The 25000-nt window shown below is 39.0% G+C and overlaps 1 protein-coding gene across 1 annotated transcript; it reads left to right on the top strand.

Moving 5' to 3' along the window:
* The first annotated feature begins 18816 nt into the window (after positions 1-18816).
* LOC149827573 (calcium-dependent protein kinase 10-like) lies at positions 18817-23756 on the top strand. Its single transcript, XM_090019504.1, has 7 exons — positions 18817-20165; positions 20706-20849; positions 20953-21105; positions 21674-21789; positions 22068-22235; positions 22901-23125; positions 23288-23756. Exons 1-7 carry the CDS (start codon positions 19385-19387, stop codon positions 23405-23407), a joined length of 1707 nt encoding a protein of 568 aa, XP_089875630.1. The 5' UTR covers positions 18817-19384; the 3' UTR covers positions 23408-23756.
* The last annotated feature ends 1244 nt before the right edge of the window (positions 23757-25000 follow it).

Genomic DNA, 25000 nt, shown 5'->3' with positions numbered 1-25000 from the left:
GGTTTTTCAGCTTCTCTAGTGCTTTTTATACGGTTTCGGCCTTATAATTGTGTTGGGCATGGTCGATTTACTAAGAATCCACACCTGCATCATGTGTTTTCTATGAAAAAAATGATGTTTGGAGCCTCAAAATTTTACAAAGATTTTGGACAGTTGATTTTTAGAACTTTATAAAAACCCACCAATGTTATGGAATGAAATGCTTCAAGAACTGATTCCTATAAAATCAAGTACATAGATTAGAATTAGAAAATGAAATGAATAAAGCCCAAAAAAACTATTTAGCATGCGGTTTAGCATGGACCCATTACTCTAAATATATATTTTAACTGTAATATATACAAATAAAAATGCAATATATATATATATATACAAAGATAATGATCGATGCATACAAAATATATACATAGATATTTAATTATTAAGTGTAATACATATTTCAAGTATAATATATAAAAATATATATATTCCATGCATAAATAACATAGAATTTTTTTACACGGGCCAACTCGTATTCTGTCTCATTCGAGGATGAGCTAAGCTTGAGCTTGGCTTGGCTAAACACGAACATGAGCCGAGTTACGGACATGCTTCACTAGTAAACAAGCCGAGCCCGAACATGCCATGTTCGGATCATTCAGCTCATTTACTAGCCCTGATCCCAGTTGCCTAGTTTGCCAGCCCAAGCCCTGCTATCTCCTCTTCTTCGTTTTATCTTAAGAGCATGCCCAATTGTATCGCCGATTCATTATCTCTAATTATCACCTCGTTTAGCTTAAATGAGTCGAGCAAAACTAAGTTGTTCTGCTCACGTGTGATTATATATATATATATATATATATATATATATATATATATATATATATATATATATATATATAGAGAGAGAGAGAGAGAGAGAGAGAGAGAGAGAGAGAGAGAAGTTGTTTGGATGTCAGGAAGGCAAAACCTTGTTTGCCAAAAGCCAACCCATGTTGGGTTGTTTGACTGACCAAAGCTTGATTTTTAGGTTTCTAGTCATAAAAAACAACAAAAATTTGAAAAAATTTAGGCCTACCATTTTCCGCTCAACCAGGAAATGGCCTGATCAGTGTTGTCCTTCCAAGTGACACCGGCCAGGCCATTTCCCGATCGGTGGCTTGTCGAAAAATTGCCGGCTAGCCATTAACTTTGAAAAAAAAAAGGAGTTATAGCTGACCAGCCACCAGACGAAAAATGGTCGGCCAAGTTAAAAAATAAAAATAAAAATAAAGAATGGCTGGTTGGCCATTTCTTGGTCGATGGCTGGCTGAAAAATGGCTGGCCAGCCACTACCATAACTGGAAACAAAAAAAATGTTTTTCAGCCATAAAGTGGTCAGATTTATAAAGTTGTGTAGGAAGGTGGGAGATAGAGAGTTTAGGGAGGGCGAAAAAATCATGTTGCAAACCTAGAGGAGGTTTTCAATTAACCAAGTTTTAACAAAACTTGTTTTTTTGGCACAAAACCGCATGTGTCATTCAAACGATGCCATAGAAAAAATGATGCATGAAAATATACATGTAAAATATGAACTATAAAGTTTAAATACAAAATATATATTTTATGCATGAATAACATAGATTTTTTTTTCAAAAAATGACCGTACTATTCTTATAAAATGGCATGTTCTTCAAAATGGTTCACAATTTGCCAAAATCCTCCTTATATCCAAAATGAATGATTTCTGACTTTTTTAGGATATTTTTACCCTTCTGCAAATATATCATGATGTTCGCAAAAATGATTTGTGAAGGTCATACTATATTTGTGGATATATGTTAAAAGTATTTAATTAAAAAAGGTTTATACATTTTGAGTACATTTACAAAAATGATTTGTGAATATCGTATTATATTTGTTGGCATACCTCAAGAGTATTTAGTTAAAGGAGGTTCACAAATTTTGAGAATATTTGTAAAAAAATAATTTGTAAAGGTCATGCTATATCTGTGGATGTACGTCGAGAGTATTTAATTAAAGGAGGTTTCCACATTTTGAAAACATTTGCAAAAATGATTTGAAAAAGTCATATTGTATTTGTGAATGTTCGATGAGAGTATTTAATTAAGTTGTGAATATCTTCACACATTTGCGAACGTCCTCCTGACATTTGTGAATCTTCATGTGTGCGTTAAATGTAATGTTTCACATGTTCAAAAGGTTTGTTTCATATTTGAGGCTATTTTTGCTTAAAATTAAGGTTTTTGTGGTCCCTAACTTGTTTTCCTCGATAATATTTTTTAGTAAATCTTTGACGTTATTGCTTTATCTTCGTAGCATGATGGCACATCATCAATGACTTTTTTAGCATTTGGTGCATCATTGGCAATGAGATATTCTGATAAGCACATGTTTTGCTCCCTTTAACGGTTGAATCAGTTGTTTTTTTAGACAATATCATGAATCAATTATTTTTTAAAACATTGGCATGAATTAGTTAATCTGTGAAACAATTGCATGATTTTCAAGTTATTCTTGCATATTTGATAACCTATTCCATTTGTTTTTTGTAATTTGTTTTCATATAAAATAACATATTTGTTCCTCCTTTGCCCGACTGTTATAAATCTTATGCTCGTAATTTTTAAATATCATTATTGTTTCATATATTTTTACTGCAGTGGGCAACTAAGTTTTGATAAAATATATAATAAAGATTTACTAGCTTTACTATGATAATATAAAATATTTTCTAATGCATAAACTCATGAATATATTAATTGTTAATAAACACTAATTAATAAACCTACGTGGTAATTCAAAATTTGTTAATAAAAAAACTTGTTGAACTAGTCAACAACTAGATAAGCCTTTGACATTATTTACAAATAAGTGCATTCTGCACAACCCTATTATTGTTAGGTCCAGTTAAAAAGATATAGTTGCAAGTTGTTTTTGTTTGACATGAATCTGTAGACATGTAATATGTTTATCAGGGATAACTAAGTATAAAAATATGTACAAGATTATGTACTTTTCACATCCCTTAAATGTTTTTTGAGACATAAAAAATCAATGCCCCAATTGCACCATGATTTAATTATAAAATATTTAAGTTTTTCAATAAATCATTTTGATCCAAATTGTTTTTCAATAAATAAATAATAATAAACTTGGCTATACATTTTTATTAAGCAAAATCACATGCAATTGTATTTTGAAAATTGACCTAGTAAAAGAGTTGAGCTCAAACATGTCATGTTGAGTTCATTCAACTCATTTACTAGCTTTAGTGGTGGAGGGTTTAAATGCTTTCTCATTGAAACATTTGATAGTTTTGCAAAAAAAAGGTATCAAATTATAATAGGATAGTTTTCATTTATAGGCCAACCATTTGAATTTTCTGTTATGTGTTACACGTTGCCTTAAAACTGTCAAACAAAAAGATTATGTTAACTTGCAACATCTTGAGGATTGCAACTTTTTGTGTTTTATACATTGCTCTTTTAAGTTGAAAAATGCTTATTTACTCTCTAAAAAATGAGAAGGGGAGGTAGTTTAGTTGCTTGAGAGTATTATTGTCATTTTGACTTGATTTAAAAAACATGAGGCTCTTTTTTTATATTAGCGGTACACAATTTGTTCCTAAATGAAAAATTCTCATTATAAAAAACATCAATAATGTTTTTAATAAAATTGGTATGAGCTTTAATTGATAGTGATATATATTTTCATAAATATATGTATGAACTAAAATAGCTAAAAATGCATATGTTTAATCAATTGTTGTTGCCTTAAAATTGATTTATAAGTCATAATATTCAAAACTCTCAATAAAAGGCAGGTTTTTTATGACAATGCCATTTATTTGTACATATGTTAATGAAAGCAAGTTTGATACTCGTTTACAATGTGATTAAGCTGAGTTTCTTAAACATTTTATATTTCTATGTATGATTAGTTTAATATCATTATTTGGTACCAAGACTTTATACATGATACACCAAAGTTATTGAACACCAATGTAAGATGTTTCATTTGAACCAGAGACAAATATTGACAAGTGTTTCAAAGGGATTTAGCAAAAGAAGTGGGCCACCACATATCACGTGTTTATTGTGGTGCTTTGAATACTTGAAACACGATATGATACCACAAATTTGACATGTCAAATATAATGATTTGCTACAATATTTAATATTTATGTTTTAAAGTTATTTTGTAATTTATTTGTATTTTATATATTTTTTATATTCATAAAAATCCATGTGTGTTGAGATTTTATAGAGAAGTTCTTGATAAAAGAAATTTTTTTCTGAGGACTTCTTAACAAAAACTTTTAAATAATAAAGTTGACTATAATATTTTAGCTTATTGCATGTAATATATAAGAATAAGGGTGATATACAAAGAATGTTTGGTGTCTCGATGAGCTAAACAAAGAATGTTTGTAGAGCAGGTAGTTAAGGAAGTTGATTGGTGTCTCGAGGAGGATTCATAATCAATGTGGAATAAGATAGCGGGTGGCATGAGAAAAGTGGCTAAGAAGGTATTGGGTGAGTCTAAAGGCGGTGCACTGCTAGGTAAGGATACATCATGGTGAACGAGGATGTCAAATTAGCTATTAAGGTTAAAAGAGAGTATAAATCTAAGTAAGAGTCGTGATAATGAGAATTTGGAGAAGTATATGATAGCAAAAAAGAAAGCTAAAAAAGTAGTTTAAAACGCAAGAGATAAGATATATAAGGAGGTTTATGACAAGTTGGATACCAAAGAAGGCGAGAAGGATATTTATAGGCTTGCAAAGATGAGAGATAGGAAATCGAGAGATCTGGGTATGGTTAGATGTATAAAAAATGAAACACAAAGGGTTTTAGTCAAAGATGAGGAGATTAAGGAGAGATACAAAGATTATTTTGATAAGCTATTTAATGAAAGTCATGCTCAGAATCTTGGAGACTTATCCATTCCTTTTCATGAGATGAATCGTGACTTCATGCGCAAGATTCAAATGAAAGAAATTATAGAGGCTTTGAAGAAAATGAAATCAAGAAGAGCAGTTGGCCCAGATGGTATACCTATCGAGGCTTGAAAATGCTTGGGAGAGAAAGGTTTAGAATGGTTGACAAATCTTTTTAACAAGATTTGGTGGACAAATAAGATGCCTAATGAGTCAAGAAAGAGTACTTTGGTGCCTCTATGTAAGAATAAGGGTGATATACAAGATTACACAAACTATCGTGGTATAAAACTCATGAGTCATACTATAAAACTTTGGGAGAGGGTGATTGAGTATGGGTTGAGAAAAGTTGTCATGATATCAGAGAATCAATTTAGTTTTATGTCTGAAAGATCAACTGTGAAAGTTATACATCTTCTTAGACAATTTATTGAGAGAAATAGAGAGAGGAACAAAGATTTGCATATGTTTTTTATTGATTTGGAGAAGGCATACGATAGAGTACCTAGGGACGTTTTCTGGTGAACAATGATGAAGAAAGGTGTTTCTCTTAAGTACATTAGTATAATTAAGAATATGTATGAAGGAGTAGTAACCAATGTTCGCACTTGTGGAGGGGTGACAACCAATTTTCCTATAACGGTTGGGTTACATCAAGGATCTGCTTTAAGCCCTTTCCTATTTGCTATAGTGATGAATGAGCTTACGAGATCAATTCAAGAAAATATGTCGTGGTGTATATTGTTTGCTGATGATTTCGTTTTGATTGATGAGTCTAGAGTTGGGGTTAATGCTAAGTTAGAATTATGGAGACAAACATTGGAAGCAAGATGTTTTAAGTTGAGTAAGAGTAAGACAAAATATATGGAATGTCGGTTTAGTAAGCAACAAAGTAGTGATGGGAGTGTAGTGAAGCTTGGTGAGCAAGAAATATCGGTGGATGATTGTTTCAAATATTTGAGATCTATCATTCAAAAGTGTGGAGAAATTGATGGAGATGTAAATCATAGGATAAAGGTTGGGTGAATGAAATGGAAAAGTGCAACTGGAGTATTGTGCGGTCGTAGAATGCCATTGCGGTTAAAGGAAAAGTTTTATAGGATGACTATTAGGCCCGTTTTACTATATGGTACGGAATGTTGGGCTGCCAAGAGACATCATATTCAAAAAATGAATGTAGCTGAGATGCGTATACTTAGATGGATGTGTGGAGGTACAATAAAAGATAAGATTCAGAACGAGGAGATATGTAAGAAGGTAGGCATTGCACCCATTGAAAATAAGATGAGAGAGAATCGTTTACAGTGGTTTGAACATATTCGGCGAAGGCCTAATGATGCTCCAGTTAGAAGGATAGATAAATGGGAAAGTATATTAGTTAAAAGAGGTCGGGGTAGGCCTAGGAAGACTTGGATGGAGATGATAGGAAAGGATATGAATGCTTTGAACCTCACCGAGGACATGACATTGGATAGAAATGATTGGAGGAGAAGGATTCGTGTGGAAGACCCAGAATGATTTTCTTTGTTGGTTCATATCGCCAACCCCAATTGTTTGGGATGAAGGCGTAGTTGTTGTTGTTGTTGTATTGCATGTAGTATATATAAACTTGAATTCGAATGGGTGAACATACTATCATATCCAAGCCAAAATAGCTCTTTATCGTTGTAGTTAGTGGTTGGCCTAGTGGCTAGAGCTTCACATTTGACAATCTCGTGGAAAGGTCTAAATAAAGGTGCAAACAAAGGCAAATATTTGGTACTAATGAATGTACAAAACTATTTAAGTAGAAATTACCTTTTCATATTTGTTAGATTTGTTTATAGATTGGTCTCAAAGGATATGATCTACAATGTTTGTTTAGTGGGAAACAAGTTTTATCTAGTGATTATAATATGTAACTAGTTATTTTAAGGGCATAAAAAATGAATGGCTCAAAATGTACCAAAGTTTTAAGACTCATAAAACCATATTTTATATTGAAAAAACATGATCCAAAGTCTGGTCTTTAACAAACCAACCATGATGAATACATTTACGTAGTCAAATTGAGTTTATATAACTTGCAACAACAATTTTTAGCTCAATAATTATATATCTTCATTAGTACCAAATGACTGCAAACAATGCTAAGGTGTAACCCATCATAGTAGTTCACATGCATGTGCGCGCACGCGCACAAACATTGTATGGTAAACACTTGGTACTAATGAAGACATGAAATTATTAAGCAAACATAACCTTTTTTTTAGATTAAATACTACAAATGTGAACCACATGGTTCGTCTGATATTAAATGGGTTTGAATTATGTGATTATGCTATGTTTCTAGGTTTTTAAGAACTTTAAAAATCAATGTTCTATAATCTATATAAGTTCGGCAGCTTAAAATTTTATGTTTTTTATGTTTGAAAAACATGATCCAAGGTAGGATCTTTTGGCAAACAAACTATGTTGAATACATCTATTCAGTCACTCCATACAACTTGCACATGTGATTTTCTGCTCAATAGATGATATCTTCATTAGTACCATGCAATTAGTTTAATATAACTAGTTCAACCTTGGATAGCAAGCATAGAGTGTAGATGATAAGTCAATGTAAAAAAATTGTTTGTTTTATCATGAAATTTTGGTGTATCGAGCCACTGATTTTTTTCACCCTTAAAAGCCTGCTCCAATATCAAAATTGGATAATCCAAGGCATGTATTCCATTAAAAAGTCATGTAGATCACATCCATTGATTTAGATATTTAAAAAAGCAAAATAAATATGAAAAGATATGTTGTCTACTATTGGGCATATATATATATATATATAGAGAGAGAGAGAGAGAGAGAGTAATGTCTAACTTTCATACCATTTATCTCCATGAGCATTCTACACCCTTTTAAAAAACATATTTGCATGCATTTTTTGTTTAATCTAAACTCATAAACGTGATCTTTATGCTTTATTTAGTAGAAAATGTGTTAGCTTAAACATTTTTCATGTTCAGATGTATTTTAAGCTAAAAAAAATGAATGGTTTATATTAAACTTGATTAACTAAAAATCAAGAATCTGACGGTCTGAAAGATAAATGGTCAGGAAGCTACACATTTCTCTCTCTATATATAGTGATGCAAACATGCAAAATGATTTTTTTTTATATTTTTTTCATGATTCCTACCACATAGATGTGTTCGACATGGTCAATTTATTAGAAATTGATACCCTGATTATATGTTTTTATTAAAAAAATGATATTTAAAACCTAAAAAATTTACAAAGATTTTAGACCATTGATTTTTTTGAATCTTAAAAAACCACTCATATGTCAGAATCAAATACTCCAAGAGCTGATACATATAAAATTAAGTACATAGATTACATTTATATGGCCAAAATTTAAAAATAACATGAAAAGGTCTGAAAAAATTATTTGGCATATTTGCATCTCACTCTCTCTCTATATATACATATATAGAAAGAACTTGCTACCCTCCTGGGTCAAAAACTCTCTAGATGGAAAGGATCTGTTTACGAAATTTAACTTCACGGATGTGTTCAAGATGGTCAAAATGGTCGGAATAAACTCTTGGATCATATTTTTTGACGTATAAATATGATTTCATAAGAGTTGAAAAAATCGGTACATTGTAGGCTATTGATTTTTAAATTCCTAAAAAATCTTAGGGACACATTAGAATAACATGATTCAAACACCCGTCTCCCAAACATGTAGATCACATCTAGAGGGCCAGATGTACATAGACATTAAAAATATTACAATTTGTTATTAAGTGGTTCCTTGCCCATGACGATAGTAAATATTAAACTATATATATATATATATATATATATATATATATATATATATATATATATATAGAGAGAGAGAGAGAGAGAGAGAAGAACATTTATCATTCAACATTACCAAAATACATCCAACCGAATATTGGATGAGAGAGGAACATAAGAGTAAGACAGCCACCATCTAGATGGTGACTGTGCACAGTTCAGAGTACAAGTAGATCCAAACCCCCGTCTCTACTATATAATTTAAGAGTCAGATACACATCAAACATAACCCGCTGATGTAGCCTTCTAAAATTGAATTTGATGCCCCTGAAAAAGATATCGTTTCTTTCAGTCCATATCACCCACCATGCTGAAAACAACCATACCTGCCACAATAATCTCCCTTTTTTTGTTTCGTAAACTCATGAGACCAAACAAGAGGTCCCGAATAACAGAACTCGAACGTGTTTAAACCGGCGGTGCACCCCAAGTTTGAAAGAATAGGTCTAAAACTACCGAGCAAAACCAAAATAGGTGAGTCGTGTCCTCTACCGCCTTCTCGCAAAAAACACACATGCTTAGAAATTGAAGCCCCCGTTTCCTGACATTCAACTGGGTTTGAACACGATCCAGAGCCACTAACCACGCCAACGCTTTTGCCCTTGGAGCGAGCCCCTTACCCCATATACAATCAATGGAAAACCAATCCATCCCGGATGGCAACAAGGAATAGTAAACTTGCTTAATGGAGAACCTGTCTCCGCTTGCCATGGCCCAGTGAAGCCACGGGCGGCCATGGCCAAGCCTAAGATCCCTGTCACTGAAGGAGCGAAGTGTTTTCCGCAACTCCAACCAGAGGGACGAATGGCACACTGAACTGGGCGTCGAAAGAAGGGAGTCAGGTAAACTACCATATTTCTCCCTAACAAACGTAGCCCAAGAAGATGGAGATGTAGAAGCAGCACAAGCCCACTTCAAGACTAAAACGATGCTCCTTTTTCTCAGAGTCGGAATCTCCAAGCCGCCTCGCTGCCTCAGGAGAACGATCTGCTGCTAAGAAACAAGCGGGTACTTTTTGTGAGACGCATTCCCAGACCAAAGAAAGTGCAAAAGCAAACAGTTAATCGTTCGTTCTACTGTCGTCGGTATAATGGACATGCTCATACAAAAACCTGGTAATCTGGCCAAAACATGGCGAATGAGCGTCAATCATCCCGCAAACGATAAATATTGGGCCTTCCAAGACTGCAATCTCCCTTGCACCCGCTCTATAGTACACGTCCAAGACGAAGTTCTCGACGGCTGCAGTGAGTGCAATGATAGACCCAAGAAATTAACAATAAGGTCAGATATCGGGCAGTTGAAGATCCTTACAGCAGCCAATTGGAGGAGAGGGTCAGCATTGAGTAAGACCAGAGCGCACTTACTCTCGTTCAGGCGAAGGCCAGAAATTGCAGCGAATATTTTAATAATGAAGCACAACCTAGACATTTGATTAACATTCACATGACCAAATATTAAAGTATCATCTGCATATTGAATTGTGTGACCAACAAAACCAGGAATGCTCAACGAATTCAAGAAGCCTGTTTGTTCTGCCATTTTCATGAGAATAGGTAAACCCTCTGCCGCGATATTAAAGAGGATGGGGGCGAGGGGACAACCCTGTCGCACGCCTCTACCCAACTTGAATTTTTTCTCTCTCAGTCCGTTGATGCACACCGACAACACTGATTTCGTGACCAGCTCCTTAACCCATGCAATAAACCGGTTGCCGAACCCCATATTTGTTAGAGATTCAAACAGAAAATCCCATGTCAGACTATCATAAGCCTTGTGAAAATCCAATTTTAACAAGAAGTACGGTGCTCCAGTCGACTGTAAAGAGTGAAGAAGCTCAGTTGCACAAATAAATGACCCTTGCACACTTCGACCTGGAATAAAAGCCCCCTGATTCAGAGAGACAAGTTGATCGATGACAGCGCGCAATTGGTTAGCCAACACCTTAGATATAATGCGATACAGAGCGCCCATCACCGAAATCAGCCTGAAGTTGGATATGTCTGACACCCCTTGCCTTTTAGGAATCAAAGAAATGACTGCCACATGGTATGGTTTAGGCAGCCTGGCATTACGATAGAATTCATCGAACAACTGGAGCAGGTCAGCTTTAACAATTGACCAAAAAGCTTTGAAGAAGTCTACGTGCAAACCATCAATGCCTGGGGCCTTTCATCCTGAGAGGCTGCTAATAGCATCAAAAATCTCAGCTTCGGTGAATCTATCCTGTAGAGGAACAAATTGGTTTGCCGCCAACCGCTTATAACCCATATCGTCGATGAGCCCCCCAACGCCTACGTCAGTCGAATACAGCTTGGAGAAATAAGAAGTAATAGCTGGCAGGCAATTATGCTGATCAAACTGGCATCCATCGATCTCGATCGAGAAGAACCGGTTCTTTTTGTACTTATTTGATGCGTTCATATGAAAAAATCGTGTATTATCATCGCCATTTGCCAACCATGCAACTCTGGCCCTTAATTTCCATCTAAGCTCATCTTGCGCTCTCCATTCTGCAACGAGGGTAGAGAGGACAATGATACGCTCCTGCAATTGAAGCACTTGACCCTCCGACACACCAACAAGATCGACCTGACGTTGGGCCAAGGAGGAGAGCTCAGCTTCCCACTAACCGATGAACCTAAACTTGTTCAGGTTGTTAACGCCGAGTCATTCCTTAATACGATGCCGAAGACGAAGAAGCTTTGCATGGATGCGAATGGCCACCCAAGATCCTGAAACCGGTTGAGCCCACGATTGACCAACCAGCTGCTGAAAGTCTGGCACACGAACCCACCATTCCTCAAAGGAGAACCTGCGACACGCTTTAAAGCCTGCGCCCCAAGAAACAATTAGTTGTCCATGATCGGACATGGTCCGCGGCATCAGGCAATCAGTGACATCCGGGACTGCGTGAAATAAATCTGACGAGAGAAATATATGATCTAGTATCCGCAAGCAAGGGCGAGACCTCATATTTGACCACGAGAATTGCTCCCCCACATGAGGTACCGAGTACAGTTGGTTCTGCTAAACAAACTCCGTAAACCCCCTAATAGAGGAGTTGAGAAGAACTTGTAGACTAGAATCTTGCGTAGACAATAGGCAATTGAAATCTCCTCCTAAGCACTGAATAGCTCCAAAGGTAACCAAAACTCGGTCCAAGACAACCCAGAAAGTTAGTCGCGAGGACGACACAACAGGACCGTACACAAAGGTGAAGACGGCATCTTGTAGCGACGACAACAAGTTTGCACAAAGAGAGATGGAATAAAGACCAATATCCACTATTGTCACCTTAAGAGAAGCTTTCCAAAGAACCAAGATGCCCCCAGCAAACCCAACGGCCGGTTTAAAAGCATATGTTGCACCTCTCCATAAGTAAGACGTCACTGATAACGAAATATCCTCCATTTTGGTTTCACAAATTACAACGATGTCCGGACTTTCATATCTAATCCAGTTAGCTAAAAACAAGCGCTTACGAGAGAAATTCATGCTTCTAATATTCCAAATACACATCTTCATGATAAGAAGTCAGGGAGCACCCTAGTGCGCCTTTGCCTAACTGAGCGTCACACTGAGCTTGATCCATCTTCTTGAAACTGGGCTTGCGAACGGGCCAATGATTTCGCTCTATGGAGGCTATTTGCAACCCTATCTGCCGATTGTACTCGAGGAATAATCTGCTAATGGATTGAAGAAAGCTGCCCGGGTGAAATCTGCACTCCTAATGCCCGCGCAGCCTCGGCGAAGGACATACCCCAAATGACGAACCTGTCCTCGACCCCCTGTGCCCCACACTCCGAACGTAACAAATCTGGGCAAGGTTGTGGATGCACAGGTTGCGAGCAAGAGACCTATGAGACCCCTTGAACAGGTGCTCTGAGAACCTCTACGGGACAGCCCCCGTCTTGATCGGGCAGGCAGTCCGTCGAACACAAAAATTGAGTTTGTTGCGACATGCAAGGAGAAATCGAGACCACGTAGGTAAAACCAAAAAAACATGTCAGGGCAGACCCCATGCAAACCATGATGCCTGTATGCAGTAAGAATCTCGTCAAGATACGACGGGTAGAATCGGTAGAACAAAAGATTCCACGATCATAAAAAAAAGAACAAGCCTCAGATCCATCATAGTCGATAAATGCAACACACCTCTCGGAAGCAAGATCGTGTTGGCAACCCAAGAATCGAAGAGGCAAACCAGATGAACGTACGTTGGATGTACGAACAAAGCCCAAAAATTTCTCCATGCAAGTTGACCCACACTCCATCCCGAGAACAGTCGTACTCATTAACTCGTTAGGGCGAATGTGACAACTGGCCGACTGATAAGAACGCTTCTCGATGGTTGCTCCGAGATACGAGCGAAAGAACTGCGGTGAACGATCGGCCTTGCGGAACGAACATACGACATCAAATATCTTCAACGCTACCCAGAGCGATCCGATCTTAACCGCCGAAAATGTAGAGGTGCCTGCCTCCAAAGCACACACTTGCGCCATATCACAGAAAGATACACCAGGTTTACAAGGAGCAGGTACCCGTTGTCTGGCCTATGGTGAAGGTTTCGGCATCCGAGATTCACCGGCTAGACAAACAATACGTCGAATTCTTGAACTATCTGAGCCACACCTATGACAAAAAACTCTGGAACGAAAATTGCGATTGAAACACACATTACACCACCAGTCTCCCGGCTTTGCCCGACCCACATCGGCTCGTCACCTAAGGTTACAGCAAGATGGTTGCCACGCCAGCCTAACGAACTTCCACCCCTCTAATACATCCTTGTTAGAGTACAACCGAAAAAAAGAGCACTGAGCGACCCCTGAATCCCATTGTCTTCAAGAGCTTCTCTACGAAGGGACTTAACAAACCCCCGAACGTCAGCTAAATCAAGCGCTCGTCGACGCAAGCCATAGACTAGGAACCCGGCTAAGGATATGAAGAATCCCTGAGACAACCTGAAAGGGACCCTAACGGGAGCCCCCCCACTTTCGGAGCGACACAGCCAAGGCCCAAGCATTAATCCCATCCGCCAACTCTCGGAGAGCCTCTTTGTTGCGAGAAACCGAACGACTACATGAGATACTCCAAAAACGATCGTGCCCCCATGACTTGTCTCTCATCCTTAGCAAAAAGAGATCCTCAGCAAAGAGAGAGAGAGAGAGAGAGAGAGAGAGAGAGAGAGAGAGAGAGAGAGAGAGAGAGAGAGAGAGAGAGAGAGAGAGAGAGAGAGAGAGAGAAAGACTTACCGTCTCCTTCAACGAGACCTTTGCAGGGAAGGTGGAAGGCCAATTTGAAGGCTGGAGACGCGATACTGTTCCTCGAGGACTGGAACGGGGAGTTCAACAAGGCTACTGGGCTTATCTTTGATCTCAGCGACAATCCGTTGAGGCTGGGGAGTGCAGACTATGCGGAACGCTGCAGGGCAAAAAACTGCGCTGTGAAGATCGAGAGGTGCTCGATACCAGAGGTGGAATATGCGTGTCTACTGCCAGTGTTTTGCAGAGAGAGAGAAAGAGAGAGAGAGATCGGTAGGGACTCTGTTGGCTGAGCTCTGCCATGATGAGTAGAGGCTGCCGCAGATGTCTACCACTGGGGGCCAACAGTGGAGATGGTGGTTTGGGAGTGTCCGACGGCTAGAGATGGACGGTGGTCGACGATGGCTATAGAAGGATGCAGACGGTGGTGGCCGCAGATGGCTGCCGCTGGGGGGGGGGGGGTGACGGTGGTGATATGGGTTTGGTAGCGTAGAGCCGATGGTGCTGGGGGTTTGGGGTTTGGGAGTGCAGAGCAAAAGCCACAGATGACTGCCGTTGAAAGACGACGAAGTTCGATGATGGCTACAGATGAATGCTGACGTTGGTGGCTGCAAATGGCTGCCGCTGGGGGCCGACGGAGGTCGATGAGGCTATAGATGGACGCTGACGGCGGTGGCTGCCTGATGGCCGAGAAAGAGAGATAGGGGTTTGGGAGTGTTGAGGGAAAATGGAGAAACAACCGGTGGGGATGTGGGTTTTGGGTTTGGGAGTGTTGACAGAAGAGCAATAGTCGCAGATGGCTGCCGCTGGGGGACGACGGCAATCGAAAGAGGCTATAGATGGGCGCTGACAGTGGTGGCCACAGAAGGCTGCCTGATGGTCGACGATGGAAACAGGGGTTTGGGATGGAATGTTGAGAGAAGCCAAGACACCACAAATGGCAGACCTCAGATGACCGAGAGAGAGAGAGAGAGAGAGAGAGAGAGAGAGAGAGAGAGAGAGAGAGAGAGAGAGAGAGAGAGCATATAATTGAGTCGTGCATCATTCGATTACGATGCAAAAGAAGCATCTTCTAAGGCTTGAAAATCAACGACTCAATTTTTTTGTAAATATTCAAGCATCAAAAAATCACATTTTTCATTGAAAATACATGATCCAACAGTCAATCCCAAGCAAATCACATTCTTTTTTTTTTTTTTGAAAGGCAAGCTGGGGTTAGGCAGACCCCTACCAGTTATACAACTATACCATTGGTATTTGAACTTGCAACTTCCCAACACAAGGTGACATGCACTAGCTGCTCCTACCAGACAAGCGGAGCCCTACTCTTCTAGCTGGGAGAGCTTCATCATCTGGAGATGGAACCACTATGTTAATAAAGTTTCAGGCTTTTAGCTTTTGACATCATCCACAAAATTGTTGGAACAGTTAATGAGTTTAGGGGTGTCAACGGGTCAGATTGAATACAGACCCAAGCTGTACCAAAACCCCTATAGGGTCAGGGTTTGGTAATAAAGAATGATGTCCGATTAGATTCCGAGTTGGACATAAAGGGTCCAATTAGTATATGGAGTTGGATATGGTTCGTGAAATTTCATACCAGACCCGGGCCCGACCCAAATTTTGGTTAAGACCCGTGATTTTTCATTGTAAAAAAGTTGAAAAATATTATTTTGCAGGGTATGAACCAGGTCTGGTTCATGTTATTCTTATAGGGTCCTGGTATAGTTTTCCATATGGCAGACCCGATAAGACCCAGTTCCAGACCTGGTACCCACACCTTCAGTCCGATCTGGGTTTGAACCCACCTGGGTCTGAACCATATCGGACCCATTGACACCCTTACATGAGTCCTTGGGCATAACTTGGGGCCATAGGGGTGTTTGCTTTCAGTTCAGATGGGGGGTGGCCATTAGGTGGCACTCGGGCTAAGCTCATGTGCAAAATGCACAGGGCTGAAAGGTCCAGCCCATTAACAAGGTCAGGTCTAAAGGGCCTGGACCAAGCTCAACCCGAGCTTGATTATAACTGGGTCAGGCCGGGCTCGAGCTGGAATATGAGTCGGGCTGGCCCGATGGCCAACCCTAGTTCAGATATGACCAATATCATGTCTTACAAGAGTCAGAGTGATCAGATCCTAATTTGGATGAAGAAAAACTCATACTATATCCAAATCTTCACATGCAATTGGATACAGATATCTACTAAATCCATATATATATATATATATGTTGGATTTGACAACAAAATTCAAAACTATACCAGAATCCAATTGTAATTGAACATGACTTTTGCTTTATCCAATTCGACTAAACGAAGTTGAATTGTGTGGAATATCAGATAAAATCCAATCCATTGGCATCCACAGCCACGACTGATAGAACATGAGCTGCAGGCAAGAAATCTTCCTGCAAAGCAACAAGAACAGATGTGAGCATTCACAGAAGACTGATGAATGACCTTGAGGAGATGATAGTAGCTGGATGATCTGTGTGAAATGGTAAGAAAAAAATAATGTTTTGACTTGACTATTGAAACTTAGTCTAGTTGATAATCCTTTTACTTGGTCCACCAACTCTCTTTTTTCTGAAGAATCATTTGATTTGGTCTTTAGACATCGTGGCTGGTTGTTTGTTTCAGCGTCCAAATTAATAAGCAATCAAAGGGGTGAGTGAGACAAACTTGCCCCATTAAAATACAAAGCTTTTACACAGTCCAATCCTTTTGTTCTTTGTAAATTGTATTTTTTTTGTCCTGGACTGTTTTTATATAAGCCAAAGTGCCAAACGGCCTATTTTGGTGTCTTTTGAGTCTTTTAGAGCACTTTTGAAAGCAAGAAAAATTCTCACAGAATAAAATAGATTATAAAAAGTTTTAATATGATATTTTTTTAAATGAAAAAATTTCATTGTTTGTGTAGCATGATAAAAACAAAATAGAAAATAAGAGAAAAATGATAGGGGGTCAATCAACCCCCACTCAGAGAGAGAGAGAGAGAGAGAGAGAGAGAGAGAGAGGTGGTTGACCACACCCAAGACAGAGAGAGACCGGAAAATAGTGGTAGGTAGGAGGAAAATTAAGGCGGAGGAAGCTCTTCTTATGGCAGCACATGGGATGAGATGTGTTTTGGCAAATGGTTGCCCTAATCAAAAATAATTTTTGATAGAAAAAAATTCTTCTACCCTTGGGTGGAGGATTTTTTTTTTAATTAAAAACATACTTTTTTAGAAAAACTTTTCTTTCAAAAATTTTCTCTTGTTTGCAACGATTGAAAAAGTTATAATTTTTCTTTCCTACTATTTTCTTGCTTCCAAACGTGCCCTTAGGTTGTGTTTGATTCGCTGGACAAATCTCTTCGTTATGTGCTATAGTATTTATCATGTGTATATCAAACACAGGACGCCCAATGCTGGGGCCGCTTGTTCCAGCAGTGGGATTTGTGTAGGCTGTAGCGTGTCAAGCACGCCCTTGGTAGTTAGGGCCTGTTTGTTTCGTTCTTGAAAGGACAGAGTCATCCATGAGAGTGACACATTTCTAAAAAACTTGTTTGCTCAATCTTCCCATGAAAGTTCTTTCCTAAAAGGAAGGTGGTTGAGAAAAACTGCAGCCTACTTTGATAGCATGACACTTTTTCATCCGTGATACTGTTTCATCCATGATGCGAAAGGGAAGGAAATGGTCACCAGCTCAGCAATTTCCCATGAAAACTGCACGAAACAAATGAGCCACACTTTCACCCAAGAGAACTTATTCCCTTTGAAGAAGACACTTTGGAGGGAAAGTGTTTTCTCATAGGAGGTATGAACCCATTTTGACACGAAAGCTGTTTTATGGCTTTTGTTATGCGAGTCCTACCACATGTTTCTAACGAAGTTGTTTGTTTCTTCTATGAAAGAAACTCTATTTCCTATCAAAAATAGCTTTTTTCATAGGAAAAAGGGCATAAAACAAACTCCCTAGTAATGGAAATTTTCAAAAGGAAACCGAGTCCCAAGCAAGCATGCGCAACTGTTAGTCGTTTGTTGTTTATGTGGTGGACTGGTTGGTTGGTTTTGGGAGGCAGGGGTTGGAATATCCAAGCTATTTGGCCAGTCGATCTTGCAAATGGACGGTCCAGATCTATGATAGAAATCGCTTGAATATATTCGAAGTTTTTTGGACTTCCTTCACTTTGGATTGATAGGATCCTGGCCGTTGGATTTTCATGATCTGACACGTGACCCACTTGTTCAATTCAAGGTCACTCTTGAATTGAACCAGTTTAGGTAATACATGGCATCAAAACTGGATCTTTCCGGTCCGAAGAGACCAACTCGAATCCGATCAGTCAATGCTTCACTTGACTTGCTCCAAATTCACAGCCTCAAACTGGTTTTCTGACTACCCGAATGTCTCATTCGTTCATTGAGATGTAGTTAGATTCTTGAACCAACAGAGACCCATGGGGTCCGATCTGACATGGATCCGGGTCGGGTCAGGGCCCACCTGTGCGAGGATGGGCCCACCCAGACGCTGCCAGAATAACGGAAAAGTCAAAAGCGTGTTTCGTAGTGCTCTCTGGTTGTGCAGGCCCTATCTCTCCCTTATTTAGTTATTTTATTAATAAAAAAAAGAAAAAAATTGGAGCTTGGCCTTTCTATTGGAGCCTTTACTTATGAGTAAACAATCTCGCGTAATTTCCAAATCTGCTGGTGTGTTTTGTAATTAAGACGCGGTTGTGGGTTGAAGGGATTTTAAGCCCTCGCCCGCCCTCCTGTCAATGGCGTCTCCTCCCTCCAATCTGATATCGTAATCTCTCTCTCTCTCTCTCTCTCTCTCTTTGGGCACTCTTCGTCTCCTTCCTTACATATTTTTTTTTTTTCTTCTTCCTATTTATTTTCCATTCTTTCATATTGATTATAATCTTGTTTTCGGTTCCATTTGGTTCAATCAATCTTTAAAATTATATATTTTTGGTCTGCATTTGGGGATTTTGGTCTCCCGGTTGGTCATCCTGAAGAAATTATCGTTTTTTTTTGAGGTTTTTTGTCCGGTTCCAATCGGTTACCCTGACGAAGCTATCGAAAGACATTCGAATAGCGGGAGAAGTTCTTCATTTTCCTTGTTGGTGATGTTTTCTCAGCGATAAATTCGTGGGGGTTGTTCATCCGAATATCGTTGAGTCGTTTGACTGCGGTCGAGATTGTGGTTTTCCGTATCGAAATCTTGTTTTTCCGTTTGATGAAAGACGGATCTGAGAGGAGGACTTTCATTCTCCTCCGTGAATGCACTCTGTAAGAGAAGAGACTCGAATTCGATGTCAGATCGAGTTCGCGGGGTGCCCAGAATCGGAATTTGAGGGCGCTCTCGGATGGGGAATACGTGCGTCGGCCCCAACTTTGCTAAAAACGGCTTCTTTCAGACTGTCTGGAGGGCAAAAACACCGGAGCAGATTCTTCCGCCAAATGGTGCCGAAGCATGCGCAGAGGCGCCGGCGGAATCGAAGCCGGCCGAGCGGCCTCCCGTTCAGGATAAGCCTCCCTCGCCGGTGAAAATAGCAGAGGCGGCGCCAAAACCAGAGGAGGAGAATCCTAAGAGGTCACCACCACCACCATCCGAAGTTAAGAGGCAGACCAGTATTTGTAATTGCGTTCTCGGGCGGAAGACGGAGAATTTGAAGGATCTCTATAGTCTGGGGAAGAAACTCGGTCAGGGGCAATTCGGAACTACGTATCTGTGCGTGGAGAAGGCGACCAACAAGGAGTACGCCTGCAAATCGATCGCGAAGAGGAAGTTGACGACGGAGGAGGACGTCGAAGACGTGAGGAGGGAAATTCAGATAATGCACCATCTTGCTGGTCACCCGAATGTGATATCGATTAAAGGCGCTTACGAGGACTCGGTGGCAGTTCATGTGGTGATGGAGTTATGTGCTGGGGGAGAGCTTTTCGATAGGATCATTGCTAAGGGGCATTACACGGAGAGGCAAGCGGCCGAGCTCGCGAGAGTTATCGTCGGTGTTGTGGAAGCATGCCATTCTCTAGGGGTCACGCATCGCGATCTAAAGCCCGAGAATTTCCTTTTCGTTGATCAGAGCGAGGAATCGCCTCTCAAAACCATTGATTTCGGATTGTCTATGTTTTTTAGACCAGGTGCATTTGTCTGCTCAACTCTTTCTTGCTCTCTGTTTCTCATGTTGACAGGGTCTTACACTTTCCATTTCAGTTTCTCTCTGCCCATCAAGTTCCCTTTTTAACTATCACGTGTTCGAATTTTTTGGATTTCCGCCTCTTCCTACTACTTGTGCGGATCAGTTTGGTGGAATTTATTGTTTATAAATGCATCCAAGATTGGATATGCATGCATAGTGTTCAATTCGTCGTTTAATCGGTTGTCAGATAACAACATGCATGCAGTTTGCTTTTTTGTACAGTCTTATGCTTGAAGGTGGTTGGTTAGATTATCTTTTACTCTTAGGATTTAATGATTCTTGTTATTTTTCTTATGCTTTATTCTTTCTGATTATATATAGAGTGGTTGTAATTCTTCTACTGACTAGCCATTGCAATACCAAGCTGAATTAGCAAAAGAGAAATGCCCATTTGTATAAAGCTGATGTTCTTTGTCTGCTAAGCTTCGAATTTACAAAAAATTATGACGCATATATTGAGAAGTTTTTCCTTTTTCTACAGGAGAAATATTCACTGATGTGGTTGGGAGCCCTTACTATGTTGCACCAGAAGTGCTCCGAAAACATTATGGACCGGAAGCAGATGTTTGGAGTGCAGGCGTCATCATTTACATTTTGTTAAGTGGAGTTCCTCCATTTTGGGCTGGTGAGAATCTTGGATTTTTTTCCCTTCATAATCTTTGCATAATGTGGCCATTTTTCACAGAAAAGTAGCTGCTTAACTTTTTGCTATGTGGTTTCCCTTACAGAAAACGAACAGGGAATCTTTGAACAGGTTTTGCATGGTGAGCTTGATTTTTCGATGGATCCTTGGCCTGCGGTCTCGGATGAGGCAAAGGATTTGATCAGAAGAATGCTTGTTAGGAATCCCAAAAGGCGTCCGACTGCTCATCAAGTCTTGTGTAAGTTCGATTCTTCCATGATCTGTTGGTTCTGTAGATATTCAACGCAGTCAGTTTGTCAAGATATTCGTTTTGCTTTTTGAAATATCACTTTTATATCCATTGCAATGAAGTGTTTTTTCAAGGTAAAGAGAAAAGGAAACAAAACTCACACTACTACAAAGTGGCCAGTTCATATTTTTCTTTTTATGCCAGTTCTCACTAGCTAGTTTTTGAAAGCTGACAAGCATCTGGTCACCGGTTATTTTCATATACAAGCGCATAAACTCTTGCAAAAATTGTAGATAGATGCAGCAACTAGCAAGGTGTTTCCATGTTTGATTATAACCCCAATGCTGCTGGTTGTATGTTCTGGATTTGTCCAATATGTATGTCAAATTTAGCTTGCTGTCCTTTTTGTTGTGAAATTTTACATAGGAGATTCCTGTATTTTGTCCTTTTGTGAGAGACCAAAGAGTACTGATTTTTTTATAGGAAAGTTGGAAAATCTGATTACAAATAATTTCAATAATTATGAGAGTGAAACTGTTTCATCTTATGAAGTCCACATTTGCTGTTTCCTTTTCAGGTCATCCGTGGGTTCAGATTGATGGTGTTGCTCCTGATAAGCCGCTTGATTCTGCAGTTCTTACCCGTTTGAAGCAATTCTCTGCCATGAATAAGCTCAAGAAAATGGCTTTAAGAGTAAGTAGCACCTAAACGTTGAGAATATTTTCTGAATCTGCATGCAACATGAATACAAGTTTGCAGGACGAGCATATCGCACCATATGAATATTATTAGGACACATTGTCATGTTACTTATGGATGTTTGAGTTATAATAGTTTATCTAATCAACAACCATTTGAAGCTACTGATTTTTTTTTTCCTAATTGCATCATAGACATCATCCACATGCCCAAAAGTTTTGTATGCTTTGTTTTGAAAACTGTATAATTAAAAATTGTGGTGCCCATTATAGGTCATTGCTGAAAGTCTCTCAGAAGAAGAGATTGCCGGGCTGAAAGAAATGTTCAAGATGATAGATACAGACAACAGTGGATCTATCACCTTTGAGGAACTCAAGGCTGGTTTGAAAAGGGTTGGTGCTAATCTGATGGAATCTGAAATCTATGCTCTAATGGAAGCAGTAAGTATCTCCTGCAGATTCTGTACAAAGATTTCCATTGTCACGACTACTGACATTTCTGACATTTTGGACCATTGACTGAGGGCCTCTGGGTTGAGGACATAGTGCTTCATATTCGACATTTTGAACCAAGGCTTTTTTTTTTCTTTTGGTAGTTTTCATGGCAGCAATTGCAATTCCTAACCTAAGCACCGATTAACTAAATTCAGTTCTCCCTTTTCTTTTCTCAGGAGAAGCCAGCAATAACTCTGTTATTGTTGTAATATTATGTGCAGCTCATCTAGACATTGAGAATATTTTTTTTTTTTGGATAATCCAAGAAACACCTCCCCCCCAACCTCCCACCCCAATCACCGACCGCACATTGGCTGGCCTCCGGTTGGTAAAACCCTTGAGGTCCCCCGGGGAGTACACCCAGCTTCGACCTTGTCACAAAGGACGCTACCTGTGGGTTTCAAAGTTCGAACTTGTGATGTCCTGTCAACTTGGTGATATTCACAAGTCGTCCCTACCAGATGTCCCTCGTGGGCCATTGAGAATACTTTTTATCATTTCTTTCTTGTCATATGTTCAGTATTTACATTAAGGGCCATCTGGTTACATCATTTATTAGCTTGTTGTTTAGCAGTTTAGCTGATGTGCTTGTTCTCATTGCTATCTGGCAGGCAGATATAGACAACAGTGGCACCATTGATTATGGAGAGTTTATAGCGGCGACTCTTCATTTAAACAAAGTTGAACGGGAAGATCATCTGTTTTCAGCTTTCTCATATTTTGACAAAGATGGGAGTGGATACATCACACAAGATGAACTTCAACAAGTTTGTGAAGAATTTGGTATAGAAGATATCCGCCTAGAAGAGTTGATTGGTGAAGTGGATCAGGATAATGTGAGTTTTCGTATTTGTGAATTTAAAGATCTATTTTACATCGGTTATGAACAGCTATCCTCTTTCTTTGTGCAAGCCCCCTTGCATGATTAAACAGCTTACTTCTGGTAAAATTCTTCTCTGCAATATAATCTAATTCATTCTTTCCGTGCAATTCCTCAGGATGGGCGCATAGACTATAATGAGTTTGTAGCAATGATGCAGAAAGGTAATCCAGTTTTTGGCAAGAAAGGCCTACAAAACAGTTTCAGCGTTGGTTTGAGAGAGGCACTGAAACTTTGATGACTAGTTGAATACTTGAACTTTTTCTTTTTTCTCATGATTCTTGTTCTTAGAAAAATCAAAGTTGCATACAGGTTGTAAAGATCTGGCCGACTCGTGAGCTATAGTACAACTGGATGTTGGTCTTTGTAGACATCCAGAGCTATAGATCTGATCCATTGTAGCAGCTACCTGTTGTATTTATTTCAAGTTTTCTGGTTGGGCTCGAATTGGGATAGGTTCTGATTGTAGATGCAGTCATCTGTTGTATAAAACGCTCTAACTCCCATTTCCTGCATTGTTAAGTTGCTAAGGTAGTTGTTGCCTGAAAGTTTGCTTTACTAAAGAAATTCTGAAAGTTCATTGTTGAGTCTTTTTGTGTGGCCATTTTTCATACATTCTGTTCATCTATTCCATTTTCTATCTCATCACGGTTTAGATTTCTCGTCATCTCTAGACTGTTTGGCAATCTAACATTATTTTTTTATCCCCCACTAGTTTATCTCCATTGTTGATCCATGATGACTTGGCAATTTAATGTCTGTTTTCTTTTATCTTCATTGTTGATCGATGATTGGCTTCCGAATAGTCTTCCATTTCACAGGTTGCTTCTTCAGATTTCTCTTTGTATGAACATCGATCACAAGGGCGGTTCTCTATAGCATAGTGACAAACGTTTTTATCGGCAATTTCTCGTTTTACAAAAACTCACAAGAAATTGGAAAAATTCCATAAATCTCGCATTTTTGGCAAAATCTTGGCAATAAAAAATAATTAAAAAAAATAAAATTTATTTTTATAAAAAAATATTAATACAAATTATTTAAAAATAAAAAACATGATTTTTTCATGATAAATAGCCATTTAAAACGTAAATCTTGCATTTAAATTATGGTATTTATGTTTTTTTCATAAATCTGATGATATTTTGAAAATCTTGCAAGAAATTGCCATTTTAAACTTTCAGGCAATTTCTTGCGATATTATCGTGAGATTTTCATAATTCTCGCGGTATTTATCACTATGCTCTATAAGGGTGTCAACAGGTCAGACCTGGTTTGGACTTAGGTGGATCCGAACCCGAATCTGACTTTGAGGTGATGGTACCCAGTCCAGATCCAACTGGACACATCATAAGAAAAACCAAACCCAGGTCCTAAAGGTTTAGATGGACCAAACCTGGTTCCTACCTGGGAAATTAATATTTTTTTTTGTCTTTTCTATATTGAAATATTTCAGATCCTAATCAGAGCTCTGGTGGGACCCGAGACTGGTATATATGAAAATTTCACAAACCATACCGGGCTCCATCTATTAATCCGACTTTTTTGGGTGTGACCTGGATTTTAATCGGACCTTCTTTTGTACAGCTAGCATCATTCATTGCATAAATGACGGGAACTTTCCCCTTTCCCTTCTACCACTGGATTCGTTGCAACACCACCAACTGGGCGTCTGCCTAACCGTCAGCTTTGTCCTGTTTTTGTAAACCTACCTTCCAACGGATTTTCTCTGTCTTGCCTAAAGTTTGTGCCACCAAAAAAGGGAAATTGAACGCTCTCCAGCAAATTGCCTATTTCTTAAACATGTAGGTCAAAGGTAAACGCTGTGGGA

Source organism: Nuphar pumila, chromosome 10 (assembly GCF_984573655.1).
Source record: "Nuphar pumila chromosome 10, dmNupPumi1.hap1.1, whole genome shotgun sequence".
NCBI lineage: Eukaryota > Viridiplantae > Streptophyta > Magnoliopsida > Nymphaeales > Nymphaeaceae > Nuphar > Nuphar pumila.
Note: the sequence above shows the minus strand (reverse complement) of the source record. Positions and strands in the feature narration are given on the sequence as shown.